Here is a 16,061-nt window from a genome sequence, read left to right on the forward strand (position 1 = left end):
CCCCCCCCCTGAGGAGGACCCTTTTTATATTGATTTAGCAGACATCGATGACCCGATTGGTTCAACTAAAAAGTTGCTAAAGAAAATTGGCAGAGAAATTTTACGTTTGGCAACCATAAAGCCTACTACTCAGGAAATAAGAGAAAGGAGATCTGAATTGATGCACACCTCTGAAACCTTAAAAGTAAGTATTAATGAAATTTTTAATTATAACAAGAGTTCAATAATGGTTTTTATGTTATGCTCTTTTATGGCATAAATTAAAATATGGATGCGTTGTCTTTACAGAGTTTTTTGGATGATTTCAAGCCCCATTCCCATGACGAAGGTGCTGTAGGTGGTTTAGGTAGATCACATGTTCCATTCCCCACTTCTATTTTCCACTAAATATATATAGGAATGATCATAATCATTGACAATACATGCTTGAACAATCCTTTTTTTTAATGCTCTAACAATCTTGTCCATGCTAGTCCACGTGTTCCATATTTATGCATGCTCTAACAATTTTATTCTTCATATTCACATCAATTGAATCCTATGATGATGCCGCCTCCATCCAGGACAACAAAAAATCTCTTTCCAACTGCTGAGTTAGCAACACACAGCTTACAGGCATCGATTGTTGCACCATCTGCTGGTACACAAATCCCTCTTTTTCTCTCTTATGACAGCGACAAACAATTTTTTTTTTACAACTTTTTAACATCAATTATCATTTTTTATTTTATACTTCATGAAAAAGACTTATGAAACTTATGAAACTTTTTGCAATAGGAGCTGCAGCATCATTTCCTAGATGTTCCTATGTTCCTAGTACGAGAACGGTGAAGGATGTCATATTGATCATTAGCGACAATGAAGGCATTCCATTAAAAGTAGCCAAAGTTCCAAGTACTTTAAAGTTATTATTATTCTATAGTGATATAATAGTAATTTAGTTTTTGATCACTCTTCATCAACTAATGATCCCATGATTATTTTGTAGGGAATGATGTTTTTTGGAGAAAACTTGGTGATGAGTGTTTGTGAATAAATGGGCCCACCCTGCATACGTGGTGGAACATCATATCCTAACTAAAACCCCAAACCACTAATTTGATTTCATATCATTGCTATAATAGTTTTCCTTTTCATCCATTTCTTGAACTATATTAAAGGTAGCTTCATTTCATTTATGAGTCTAACATGTTTTTTTTTACTTAAAAGGTGGAATAACCAATGCAAACCATTGAAAGATGATCTTATAGAGAGCATGACCCAACTCTTTGGACCTCATGCATTCGAGAGAAACAAGCTCCTTGAAAAGGCTAGTTTATGTTTGAAGTATATTAGGGACCAGTATAGAAAAAATTTACGGGATAACCCCAGGTACGAGTGTCCACCCTATGTTCCTAAGGCTGAGTGGCAGGCTCTGATTTTGGATGGAAAGTATAAAGCTGACAAGAAAAATAATATTACACCAGTGAAGAGTATGTCAAGGTATGTGATACTATTGAGAATTAATTATGTACTAATTAACCTCTATATTTATACTATCTAACATATTTCAAACTTTTCATAGATTGCCTGACACATCAAAGGCAACAAAGGCAAGACTAGAAAAGCACGGGACACACAAGCTTGGCTCTGGTGGTTTTTCAAAACTTCAAGCAAGAGTTGTAAGTATTAGTAAATGAAAAATTGTATCAAATTTTTTATATAATGTGATGGGAAATGCTAGGATAGACTAGCTTGTCTATGCTCCTAATCCTCAACTTGGATCTCAGTGTTCCTCCACACCAATATATGATGCAGAGTAACACGCTTTGGAAGCACTAGTGTAAGATAAAACTCCTAGGCTTAGTTTTCCACTTCCACCAAGAGATTTCTCTTATCTCCTAGTATCCTATGCTTCTATAGGATCTCCTAATAGGATTAGATCATTAACTAAATCCTATTCACTCTTTACTACAAGAGTCACACCTTGAAAACTCCACCTTGGATGATCCACACCATAATTTTGGTTCTCTTTCTCACTTTCACTTAGATGGATCTAAGTGCAAAATCCACTAAAACATCACAAATTTCAAACTTCATTGTGGGAACCTTCTTCACATTGAATTCATTCAGATTCCATCCCATTTTACTAATTTGGGAAGGTTCTTGGCTCTTAGGTTTATCATATTCAAGATTTCATCCAAACCCTTAACACATAACATGAAAAAGTCTTCAAAATGACTATAGAACATGTCTCAACCACTGTATCAACATGTTTTAGGCTTCAAGTATGACTGTTCCTTCAAAAAATGAAATATCACTTCAAAAATAGAGTTTTCTAGCCACTTCATTAACTCAAACTTTTTACAATATGCAACCAATGCTTGGAGATTCAATACATCACTCCATTAGGTGCCTTCTCCACCATTCTAGGGCCTATTTGGTTGAAAATAACCTCCCACAATCAAAGGAATCCAAGGCTATCCATGTTGCATGGAATATTTGCAATAAGTGCAAAATGTTGTTATGACAACATTCTTACAACACTTGGCAACTTTGATAGATGCCTTAATCCTATATTATAGGCTTCTTATCCTCACATATTTTGAGTATCCAAGATCATTCATGATCATAATATTAATTTAATAACCATTAACCACTCTTAGGCCTAAGAACTAATCTACTGTTACAACGTCTACTCCTTTAATTCATGGACCCCACTCATGACATAAGGTTGCATACTAGTTACTTCTCCCTTGTACCATTCAAGGTCTCATACACCCAACCTTGAAACCAAGTGTTTTGGACAACTCCAACCCTCTAACATAAATGGAAATCAAAACAAACATAAACACAACCCAAAACAAATCAGGTCTAAGGAAAACTTGTTGTTACCAGTGATAGGGTAGATTGCAGCACTTGACCTTTATTCTACACACCCAACCAAGAGTGAAATTGGATCCTCTAGGACTCCCAAAGACCAAAGATAGTTTAGAACAACTCCAACATGACCAAAATAAGGTGTAACAAGGGTTGGAAACCCTGCTAACTATTTACCATTTCCTTTTGATATTTTAACTACCCTCCATTGGTTGATGAAACAATGCAAGTAAAATTCACCATACCACGTAAAAATGTAGGGCTCAGAGTTCAAGAGATGCCTCATAAAAGAGGATAAGAGAATTGGCTTCCAATAAGGCTATAGAGTCATGGCTGAACAACTACGAGCTGAAATTAGTGTGGAAGGTTCTAATAATGATGCATCTAAGCCACAGGTAAATAAGCTAAATGAAACTTATTTCAAATTGAATACTTTACCAATTAGTCTATTTGATGTTAAGTTCCAATATAAAGTGAGTATATTTGTTTTAAGCAAGCAATGATAACAATGCGTAGGATGTTGGAATGTAGTCTGACAATCCATCTACACAATCTATGGATGTCGAAGGTTCACATGATGTGCATCCCAGTGGTGGAGGTATACATTTTCTATTAAATTTTTTATATGTAATTGCAATTGGTGTTTGGATTAATGTAACATTTTGTATAGCAGTTGTAGAGGATCGAGGGGTCGATGTTCATGACTGTGTTGACGTTGAGTCCAGACAAAATGATGTGGTCAGATTAGGTAAAGAGTGCCACAGTTATGTTATTTAAAATAATTAAATACTTGTAACAATTATAATAAATTATTTTTAATTTATTTCTTTTATTTGTTATTGCAAAGGACCCCCCTTTACAACAACATAGGAATTTGAGATCATCAAGAATAGAGAATAGAACAAATGATGAGGGGGGAATTGATGATGACACTGATGCTCCTCTTAGAGCTTACATAGAAAAAAGAAATAGAAAGAAAAAAGAGAAATGATTGTCATCTACATACCTTAATTGATAATGACTGAATTCTATGTCTCAATGAATTTAATTATGTGCTAATGAATGTTCATGAATTATGTGTTAATGCAGAATATTGATGAATGTTGCATGTTAACGAATCTAATGTGTTAATGAATGTTATCATGTGATATTGATTGAATGTTACATTTTATTAATGGTTGAAAGAATGAATGAATGTTAGATGTTAACGGGGAATGTAGAGTGATGTTAGAGGGAGGGGGGTGAGGCCAAATTAGCTTCCACCTTCACATGGTTGGCCATGTTTAGTAGAGAATATTAAACTATTCTCGAAATAAAGTGAAGCTCAATAAGATACTAAATATTTCTCTATTTTGTCCTATGTTTAGATTGTTGTCCTATGCATCTAAGGCTTCATGCTTTGACAAGCTAGACAAAGCTTACAGCTAATTGAGTATAAAGATGCCTTGAACAAATAATATACCAATTTTCAATGGAACCAAAGAAATATCAGCCAGGCCATGGGTTCATAAATAAGAATCTTTCTTGGCACTCAAGCCTATAGAAGAGAAGGCAATACAATTTTCTACCATGCTCTTGATGTTGAAGTCAAACCTCCTTTTGAGCAATACAATAAGAACTTCAGGAATCAAAAATCAGATTTGAAGGCTCCTAATCAGCCTAAAGTCACATCTCCTAAGTTAGCAAAAGAATCAAGTAATGAGTTAAGAAGAACGAATCTTTTTTTTCATTGCAAAGAAAATTGGAAACCGGACATAGGTCTCTTGGTAAGGGTAAGGCATACCTTATTGAGGTGAATTCTGATGCAGACAGCGATGAGGATAAATGGGTGGTTTTATTGGCTTCATTGTCATGGAAAACCTTTGGTCATTGAGTTTCTCCTAGATTCCAAGTGAATTTAGACATTCCTGTTATTTGATGGTAAATATATGTAGACATATCAGATAATAAGTCAAGTTAGTTCAATTCATATGTATCTACAAATGACCTTTTTGATGAAATGATTGCTCCTCTAAATGTCTTTTCACTTGTTGAGAAATGGTGGCGAGCCCATGATTTGTGAGAGGACTAGACAAAAGGAATTTCTATGCCAATTTGGAGAACTTCTTGGAAGCTATCAAGGATAAATGATATCTTAAAGATGTCTATGATGATTGCTACATTCCATGGTGCAATTGCAATAAGAACATTACTAGCTGACCTGTGAGTGAAGTTGGGCGCATTTGCGTTAAAGCAGTTGGTAGTTCTGAAATGTTCTAGTTGCTTGTTCCCATTCATTCGATTAAAATTAAAGCTATGCTATAGATTATCATTGAGGAGTCAACACTTTTGGGCAAACAAGAAAAATTTACTCATGCCAAATATTGGTAAGTGGTGTAAAAAGTACAAATCTAACTGCCACTCCAATGCATAGTGCTATGTACAAAAGACCGATTCTTGCATATGTAGAAGCAAAGGGTTTCCATGAGCTAGAGGTGGAGAATTTAAATCCTAAAGCTACTTGTCTCCATAAAACAACCACAAAATTCAAACCGAGAAAGAGGAAAAATTGAAGCCTCACTTGATAAAGGAAGAATGAGAAAAAACCAAGTTAGGAAGTGAATGGGAGGAAGATTTTCAGAATCTAACCTTAATAGACCACCAAAAACAGTGGTAACAAGATACAAGGAGAGAAAATAGTTTTTGACACTTGGAAGGAATAGAAGTAGTTAATTTTTTGAGTCCTCCTTCTGTCACAAATGAAATGAGTACATGGATTGATGATGATTATGAGATTGTTCTTACTGCATCTCAACGTCATACATTGAGGATGACATAGTAGGGATTGAATCTAGGGGTCATCATTCAGATTATGTGAAGCTGCTTGGAGATAAGGATGTTGATCAAAATTATCCTTCACCTTTTAAAAAGTACATGACATTGACTAGCATGTCAGTGTTTGTGCATGAGAAGAGTAATATTTCTAATGTTAGTCAATCAAAAAATACATTGTGTGGTGAATCTAATCACCTCGAGGAAGATAGACAAAGAGATGTGATAGTTAAGGATAGGAACAAGTAGGTGAGAATTTTTTTTGATGAAACTATGGCAAGTGAAGAACTAGGGAAATTAAGGGATCATGCTAAAGATGTTGAAAGAGCTCTATGATATCTAGGCATGCCAAGATGATAGCTTCACAAGAAAGAGAGAAGTTGCAGATTATTAAATAGGAGAGATTATTCAGACTAAGTATTGTAATTCAAATATTGCTTAAAGAACTTCACTCAAATTTACCTTGTCAAAAATCTCAACATATAGCATTGAAGTCCTTTAAGGATGAGTTAACAAGAAACTAAGCAAGAATAGATCAACAACTATATATCGTAGGACCTTGGATTGATATAAGCGAAAAAATGATAAGTTGATAGATGTTCATGAAAACATAAAAAATAGAAAATCAAGGTGTAGGAAAAAAACACTTCAAGGAACCAAAAGACAAAGGAAGAAATGATAAAGTGGACAACCTAGCTGAGACCTATGACTTGAAACGTTGTCCTGAGAAATCAGACAAGGAAAGTTTGGAAGAAGAGAGATTTGACTTCAGAAACAAGGATAACTTTTAGCTTGTTAATAATCCCTTATTTGAGGTTAGAGCTAATGTTTGATGTTCCCTTATATGACTCCTAAGGGTCTGTGACTAAATACTTATATTTTAAATCACAATAAACTTCTTTCTATTATTACTTATACTCAATTCTTTATTTTGCCACAAATAAATATTAGGTATTAATAACAATATTTTTTCGGGGTAGATATATCAATGCAATTGTGCATGTATCTTGATGTTATGTACAAGTAATATCACCCATGCTTCTGATATATCCTTTAATTCGCTGCTAGAGAGATGCAACTAATCTTTGGTAAAGAATATAGACGAACAATATGCAAATGTCTTTTTAAGTAGTTCTCATATCTTCAATCAAACTTTGATAACCAAAAACACTTCCAATAATGATGAAAATGACTTTGTGAAAATTCCCAATCCAATCAATATCAAAGACTAAACAAGGATTATATATATTGAAGTTGGAAGTATAGTGATAGTCAACTAAATGACCTAATGTCATAGATCTTGACGATCTAATGTTGATTACTAATCTGCAATAAGTATCATTAGAATTTCTATAGAGTAATTTGCAAGACCAAGTAATCACTGTTATAGATTTATCATAATGTAAAAGTGATATGTACCATATTGGTCTGAAGTTATTCACTGTATCTGATATCTACCTTATTGAAATGTGATATGATTGATTCAGTTTGGTTTGTAAAGACATTGGATATTTATTTGATCTCTGTCTGATATAATATCTTTGTAATGGTGATGACCCAATGATGGGTGATCTATACTGTTGCAATTTCTAATGTAACTCTTGTTACTTATGTGATATATATGTCACTATTCCTGATCTTAATCATTGTACTCATGGGATTTGGCTTTCTGATGTCTAGTGGATTACTACCACTTATGTCTGTATAGAATATAAAGTAATCTTCTATCTAAATAATGTCCTTGGACTGGTTATTGATGCCTTTTTAATATCATTTGAAGAATTGTAACTCTTCATTGCATCTTTTAGTATTTGGCTCCTCTGTCATTATTGCACCCTTTTGGATAACTAATTTGTGATTAGTATTTGTGATCAGCATGATATAATTTAAAGAGAAAACACTTACATTTTAGTATCAAGCTTGTTTTCTGAATGAATGGAGAAAAACAAGCGACATATCCATTTCAGCTTTGTGTTTTTTACTGTTAGTATTTGATTATTAGAACATAACTATAGATCCTTGTGAATTGGAGTTTCAGAAAATATTTAATATTATTTGGATTTCTTTCTTATCGTAGCAAAGGTTATGGAGGCCCTGAACATTCCAAGAGGTGTCTGGCGTGTGCTTTTTTGAACACTTAATACGGACAGGTATTTTAATTTTTGATAATATGGATCTGTATAATTCTAGTTTTAATACAATCTTATTGCAAGTTGATAGATTTTCTTAACAAGTTTTCAAAGTGTTTTCTGTAAATTCATTGTTCACTCCAATTCGATCATCCTGACTTTTAGCTGCAGGTGCCTTGCCTTTGGTCAAGCATAAAGCTTTCCTTAGGCCCATGTAATATGGTGGGTAATTTGTTGGGTTTCTCCTTACCAATGAAAACTTGATGTGACCCTTACTATATGCTTTTGCCATGGATAACATGAATAAAAAACTAGCAATACTACATTGATGTACAATGGGTACACTGAAGAGGTAGAAAATCAAATAGAAAAAATGCATTGTTCTATGTTTTGCATGTATTTATGTAATACATGATTACTAGGCACCATTACGAATATCTTCCTTATTTGTCCAATGAGAAAGAACTCTAATTGGAAAGTTTAGGAGCATATCTCATGATTTTTGTCTTCCTCTTGCTACCTCTCTCTATCTCCATCTCTACTTTAGCTCTCTCTACTTATTTTATAACCTATTTATCCCTCTATCCCTATCACCCTCTTTCTATATCTCCTTATATCTTTCTCTCTCATTCACCATCTATATATCTCTTTATCACCTCTTCTCCTTATTCCTCCATATCTCTTTATCTGTTCCTCTCTATCTTTCCCACTTTATCTCCCTGAACATCTCAGCTTTTAGAGAAGCAAAAAGCTTTTGCTAGTCAGGATCAAGTGAAGCAAAAGGCACTACAGATTGAGAGCATGTGGGCACAAGTAGAAGAAATGGAGAAGGTTGCCAGGGGTACTAGTGGTGTCCTCAAGGAAATGCAGTAGAAGCTTGAAGATATGGAATAGGAAACATCAAGACAAAGACAATGTGCAATAGAAAATGAGCAGGAGCTCTGCAAAGTTAGGCATGATTTTGAGGTTCTAAGGTCTAGTATTGGTAATTTAGTTGGTCCACAGGAGTCTCTCTTGTCCTCTAAGAAGAAAATCCAAGAAATGGAGAAAATTTTGGAAGGGTAAGCCTGCTCATCATCTATTATATATGTTTTATTTGGGCCAACTATCATGCTTTTTGAAGCTGACTTTTGACTGATCTAAATTTACTAGGTATAGGTTTTCATTGAATGTTCTCATTTTTAAATAAATCTTAATGTTTTCTTATTGTATTTCATTCGTTGTCATCATTTTATCAAATTTCAAATAAGCTATATCTTCGTAGGGTAGACATCATGCAATACATATGAGAATGTGTAGTAGGAATTTAGAATTTAATGATATGTACAAGCCATCAACCAATTCTAAATACCATGTTATTGCTTTCTATTTTAATATAAAATGGTATGTTCAAAAGAAATAGAATTATAGTGAGGAACACTACTCTTGATTGATTTAAAGTAGTGTTTACAATGAATATGGTCCATATAGTTTTTTAGTCACAGAAGCTAGCCACTTTTTTAAGATATCAAAATATGTAAATATAGGTCATGGAAGATATTAATTTATTAAAAGAACACTAAGCATTCATTTTTACATGTGAAACAACATTTATTTTCTCTAGATTTTCATTACCCAGATTTATCAAAAGTTCCAGGTCAAAAAAATTCATGGAGGGGAAATAGACTTTGCTGATTATTTATTTATGAAATTCAGGCATGATTGAGTGAATGATGTAAGTCTATCCATCAACACTAGAATATGAGATATTGATCTTCTACAGAATGAGATGCATAATGTAGAATTACATTTTTATACATTTTCTAAATAATTATTTACTCAGATGCCAGGTTAATTTCATTTCTCAGGTTGAACTAACATATTTTTGTTTTTATAATTTCAATTTTATGCATGTACTTATTAAAATTAGTAAAAGGCTATTGAAATATCCCAGAAATCATACTTTTTTTTTAGAATTAAAGGCTTATATTATTTGTCCATTCTTTTTTTGTTATGCCAGGCCAGCTCAATTTCGTATTACAACATTACGACACAATCAAACTCCAAAAATTCTCATGATATAACATTACATTTGTTATATGCCCAACTAAATTTTTGAAGCAGTTGAATTTCATCTCTTTAGCCATTTTGTTTCTTAAATGATTAATCTAGATTGCTCTGTATCCTAACATATTACATATGATAAGAGGAAGCTTTGTGAAAGCTTTATATACTAATAGAAGTCAAGTCACAGAGTTTGTTGTATATTCTAGTTCAACACTGGAAATAATTTTTGTGACTAGTAACAATATTCACTTTTTTTTCACCAATCAGAATCATCCACAAATAGAATGATGCACTACATGATAAAAAAATAAAAAGATGTTAGAAAATGATTGATTATGGTGTTCTTATTCATGATGGCTGGAGCACACATTCTGGTCATTATTTCTACTTTTTTGAGTCACTTAAACCTTTCAATATTATTTTTATGCTGGGAACTCTAGGTTATAGTCTTAGAAAAGTATTTTATTCATTAACAATTTCTTCAACCTAGCTTGTAGGTGAAGTGTACACAATGTTCTTATTGCTCAAATAAATTTGATCCTTTCTTAGATTTGAGCCTAGAGATCATTTGAGTAGATTCCTTGTTGAAAGCATTATCCCATTACATGGCAATGGAACAGTTAGATGGGGGTGTGAAAAGATATCAATGTGAATGATGAAAAGTAAAAGTGAAGGCTCTAGAAAAACTCAAAATTGATAAAGCACCACATGTTCTTGCAATTCATCTCAAGCGCTTAAGTGTAGTTGGATCTGGAGGAAAAATTGACAAAAAAGTAGACTTTGGTTGTACGTTGGATCTTAAACCATTTGTTAGCAGTTCACATGTAAGTAGCCCTTACAATGTTATTTACCAGTGGATCACATTTTCAGTGGAATCTAATAATATAGCTTTTGTAATATTTACTAGTTTTATAATAATTTTTGCACATTTCAATGATATTCTAGTTTCTCTGTCTATTGATCAATCATAGGAGGGCAATTTTAAGTACACTCTTTATGGTGTTCTTGTTCATGATGGCTAGAGCACACATTCTGGTCATTATTTCTACTTTATTCATTCATCCACAGGAATCTGGCATGCTTTAGATGATAATCAGGTATACATTTTCTACAGTTGTGAAGACATGTTTAATTTTGTGGAGCAAGCTCATTCTAATTTGTGTATAATAGAATAAACAAAAGAACTACAATTTTATGTAGAACCTTTTCTTTATATGGTAACACTAATTATACTGAAGTTGCGTAGACTGATTGAAGTTATTCTTATGATATTTTGTACTCTAGGTCTATTCAGTCAGTGAGAAAAGTGTGCTTTCCCAGAAAGCTTACATGCTATTCTATATACAAGATAAGAAAACTAGCATTCAAACAGTAGGTGGGTCTGAATCCCAGTATAATGGCTCTAAACTAAAGAAGAGGGTGTCATTGAACATTGGACATCCAAAGGAAAACTACTTACAAGATTCATATGCCCCCTAGGTGACAGAAATCATGCATTCTTTCCAAACAACAACAATCTCTTTTAGTGTTGCAGGTGTAAACAAGATATCCCAATAGGTAGAAAATTTGTCAAATGTCAATTTCATTTTAGAAAGTCTAGAAAAGAACACAAGTTCTGGCTAGTCATGCAGTAAATCCAGATCATCAACAGATCATGATGCTACATTACAGATGGTGCCTCCAAGAACCAATGTTATTCAAAAAAATAATGTCTTCTAGTCAAGTCATACCATAAGTAATGGATGCACATCGAATGGGTCTAGTAATAATGTTAAGAAGAAGGAATCTGAAATAAAGGGAACTGATTCTATGGGTAATTTTAAAATTATGGTTGTTAGACATTCTTGGAACTGTGATGTGAGCAATGATAATGAGAACTATATTGGTAGAAATTTTGAAGCTTATTCAAAAATTAATGGTAACAGATCATGAGAATGTCAAACATTCTACAAATGGTTTGATAGGTATTATTACTCGGCATCATGCTACTAAACTTCCAAAAAATGATTCAAATGGTAAACTTGTAGCTGGTGAGCATCTAGAGAATGGTAGTGTGGTCCACAATTCTATAGATAATGAGAGTGGGGCTGTTAAGCTCCTATCCCTGGAAGATGGTTCCTTATTTCAGGTGCTTGTTTTTTGTATTAATGTTGCAATGTATATGTTTGTTTTTGAGAAAATTGCTTTTAGTTGTAATGAATCTTTATATGTTCCTTTTGGCAGGGACACAAAAATGGTACTTTTCTCTGTAAGGGAAGGGAAATTAATGGGTCATGTGTAAAAGCTATGCATCCACATAGGTTGCAAAAATATAGTCAAGAAACTAAATGTATTTTTAGCCAAAAGTACCAAAAACACCATGGCTGAAGGCGCAGCAGGCTAAATATGCTTGTGGTGGGGTTGTTGTTGCGACAATGGTAGTTGGCATTGCTGCGACAGTGGCCCCGCTCAAGTGCTAGCCATGGACGTCGCAATTACGACATCTGCCCAACCATTGCAACAAAAGGTGGGTCATAGACATAGTGTCTCTATCGCAATTCTTACATGGATGTCACAATTGTGACGCTAATGCAAGAATTGTGATGACTCATGGTGTCGACGCCACAGCTACCTTGCCGCCTGGTGTCGTCGCATCCCCGTTGCAATTTGCTGAGGATGTCGCAATTGTGACATCCAAGGAAGTAATGGGATTGCTGCCGCCACAGCGACCCCATGGCCAGATGCCGATGCAAACCCGTCACAATACATGGGGCGAACGTCAAAATTGTGATGTACGCCGCATGCATTGCGACAAGATTTGTGCTAGAATAAAGTGGTTAAATTATGAAGGACAGGTGTCAAGATTTTGATGTCAAAGGATAGACATCGTAACTTGCAACTAAAAAACAACGATGTCTATTACTGTTGCAGTGGTGACACATTACTGTCATAATTTTGACACTTAACCATCGCAAATTGATGCCAAATGTATTAGTGATGCTACTCCACAATGCAATGCAATGCATACTCCATTGATAAACTCCACAATTGCATATTTGCTTAACCATGCTAAAAGAAAGAAATGGAAAAGAAGCAAGTTTGAGATACCAACCTTGGTCCAAGCTAGGGTAAGGATAGTTGTAGTAGAGCTCCCCTAATCTCCCTCCAAAACCTAACTATCTCTAAAATTAGAGAGTGGGTAGACACCCCACTAGTTTGGCCAAGACTGTCTAATAAAGCCTTCCCACTAACTTATTTTAGCAAAAACACTAAGCCACTACTTCTTACAAACTTGTCTCCTCTAATGGTTCATTGATAGCCCTCACGAGCTCTGAGTCATGACCCTCGAAAGATTGACCTCAAAATGTACTTAGAGCACCTTGGAGACTCCTCGGTATAGGTTGGCCGCAAATGATGGATGGTCTTGATGGCCAAAACAAGGGTGTGACTAGGGTTCGCCCACCCATTCAGAGCTAATGGCACTGATGATTCGATGCCAAGATCAACTGTTTCAAAGTTATGTTGTGGTGCACCTATGAACTAAGGCACACTATGAGTTTTGGCATTGACCAAGATCACTGTGCCGAATCCAAATGGAATATGATCTCTTGAAAATGAGATAGGTTATTTTAGGCCTTACTATCACTGTCTTGTAGCATTTGATAGTTCATCAATAGTTCTCATGAGCTTTAAGTTATGACCCTCTAAAGATCAACCTCAAAATCCACTTAGAGCACCTTGGAGACTCCTCGGTACGGGATGGTCAAAAATGATCGATGATCTTTGTGGCTGGAACAAGGGTGTGATTAAGGTTCACCCACCCATCTAGAGCTAATGGCACTGATGATTTGATGCCACAATCAGCGATTTCAAAGTTACGTTGTGGTGCACCTATGAACTGAGGCACACTGTGAGTTTTGGCATCGAGCGAGATTGTTGTACCGAATCCAAACAAAATGTGATCTCCCAAAAGTGAGATAGGTTATTCTAGGCCTTAGTATCACTATCCTATAGCATTTGATAGTTCATTGATAGTCCTCACGAGCTTTGAGTTATGACCCTCAAAAGATTGACCTCAAAATGCACTTAGAGCACCTTGGAGAGTCCTCAGTACGAGGTGGCCGCAAATGATGGATGGTCTTCATGGCTGGAATAAGAGTGTGACTAGGGTTCAGCCGCCCATTTGGAGCTAATGGCACTGACGATTCAATGCCACGATCAACAGTTTTAAAGTTATTCTTTGGTGCACCTATGAACTGAGGCACACTGCGAGTTTTGGCATCGAGCGAGATCGTTGTGCCAAATCCAAATAGAATGTGATCTCTCAAAAATGAGATAGGTTATTTTAGACCTTAGTATCACCATCTTGTAGCATTTGACAGTTCATCGATAGCCCTCATGAGCTTCAAGTTATGATCCTCAAAAGATCAACCTCAAAATGCACTTAGAGCACCTTGGAGACTCCTCAGTACGGGATGGCTGCAAATAATGGATGGTCTCCATGGTCAGAATAAGGGTTTGAATAGGGTTCACCCACTCATCCGAAGCTAATGGCATTGATGATTTGATGCCACAATCAACAGTGTCAAAGTTACGCTGTGGTGAACCTATGAACTGAGGCACACTGCGAGTTTTGGCATCGAGCGAGATCACTGTGTAAAATCCAAATGGAATGTGATATCTCAAAATTGAGATAGGTTATTTTAGGCCTCAGTATCACTATCCTATAGCATTTTCCAGTTCATTGATAGACCTCATGAGGTTCAAGTTATGACCCTCGAAAGATCAACCTCGAAATGCACTTAGAGCACCTTGGAGACTCCTTGGTATGGGGTGGGCGCAAATGATGGATGGTCTCCATGGCTAGAACAAGGGTGTGACTAGGGTTCACCAACCCATCTAGAGCTAATGGCACTAATGATTCGATGCCATGATCAACAATTTTAAAGTTACATTGTGGTGCACCTATGAACTGAGGCACATTGCGAGTTTTGGCATCGAGCGAGATTGTTGTGCCGAATCCAAACAGAAAGTGATCTCTCAAAACTGAGATAGGTTATTTTAGGTCTCAACATCACCATCCTATAGCATTTGATAGTTTATCAATAGCCCTCATGAGCTCCAAGTTATGACCCTCAAAAGATCGACCTCAAAACACACTTAGAGAACCTTGGGGACTCCTCGGTACGGGGTGGCCACGGATGATAGATGGTCTCCTTGGTTGGAACAAGGGTGTCACTAGGGTTCACCCACCCACCTGAAGCTAATGGCACTAACGATTCAAACAGTTCTAGCCGTTAGGAGTTAGATTTGGAAAATTTCTCATAGGGTTTTTGTGCTAAGACAAGTTTTATTGCAAATTTGATTGCAAATAAACTCTACAAACTCCCAGAGACCCTAATAATTTTCTAAAAATCTATACTTACCTAAAAAACATGGAATTTATCACAAATCCACTTTATTGGACTAATTGATGGCCAAGGCTTATAGTTGCACCATGGGGTCTTGTGTCCATTACAAATATGGATGGTCATAGGGAGATCATTAGATCTATCTCTAGACCTTATTACATCAAGAAAAGAAAAATGATTAGGTGTTTTTCACTAGTGTTTCATGTATTTCATAAAATTTAAACTATAGAGTTTCCTTCCAAAATGCTCATGTAGCCATTACATTCAAGATTTGAATTTTCTAAAGAAATAAGCTAAATTTTAAGTGACTTATTGAATGTTTCAACTTATAAAATGACTTGAGATTATTATGAGACCTTATTAGGACCTATGTAATGATTCACTTACCCTATGCAAACCTAGACATTACTAAAGTTCAAATCTCATGGTCCTTTACAACTTTTCAATATGAAAGTCTTTCAAAACATTATACAATATTATGACTCTTTATGCTTTCAAATGCCATGATTAGTTGCAAAATTGAAGAAATGAAGTATTCTAATTGTTCATCCGTACTTTTTTTATTTTTCTTATTTGATTAATTTGATAAAAATAGTTTTAATAATCATAATGTCAGGTTTATGTCAAATAAGGAAAAAACCAAATTTGTAATAAGATATCCGTAAGCAATTATCTTTCATATAGTTATAAATGCTCTTAAAATTGTCCTTATAGCCTTGTATCACATGAAAATATGATTTGCAAGAACTTTTTCAATATCTTCCTCTTATAATTCCTTACAAAGAACCTACCAAAATACAAATTAGAAATGTTTGTTCAATCCCAA

At 35.0% G+C, this 16,061-nt stretch overlaps 1 protein-coding gene across 1 annotated transcript in view; it reads left to right on the plus strand.

Annotated features, from left to right (window-relative positions):
• Positions 1-12,694, plus strand: part of LOC149558997 (L-type lectin-domain containing receptor kinase IX.1-like) — a 172,109-nt gene extending 159,415 nt beyond the window's left edge. Inside the window, exons 3-4 of the mRNA XM_089831194.1 lie at positions 12,267-12,351; positions 12,453-12,694. Of these exons, the coding sequence (XP_089687320.1) occupies positions 12,267-12,351; positions 12,453-12,694 (327 nt within the window). The remainder of the gene's footprint in view (positions 1-12,266; positions 12,352-12,452) is intronic.
• Positions 12,695-16,061: the final 3,367 nt, after the last annotated feature.

This window comes from Cupressus sempervirens, chromosome 5 (genome assembly GCF_028749045.1).
Source record: "Cupressus sempervirens isolate cs-2001-9-10 chromosome 5, ASM2874904v1, whole genome shotgun sequence".
In the NCBI taxonomy this organism is placed as follows: domain Eukaryota; kingdom Viridiplantae; phylum Streptophyta; class Pinopsida; order Cupressales; family Cupressaceae; genus Cupressus; species Cupressus sempervirens.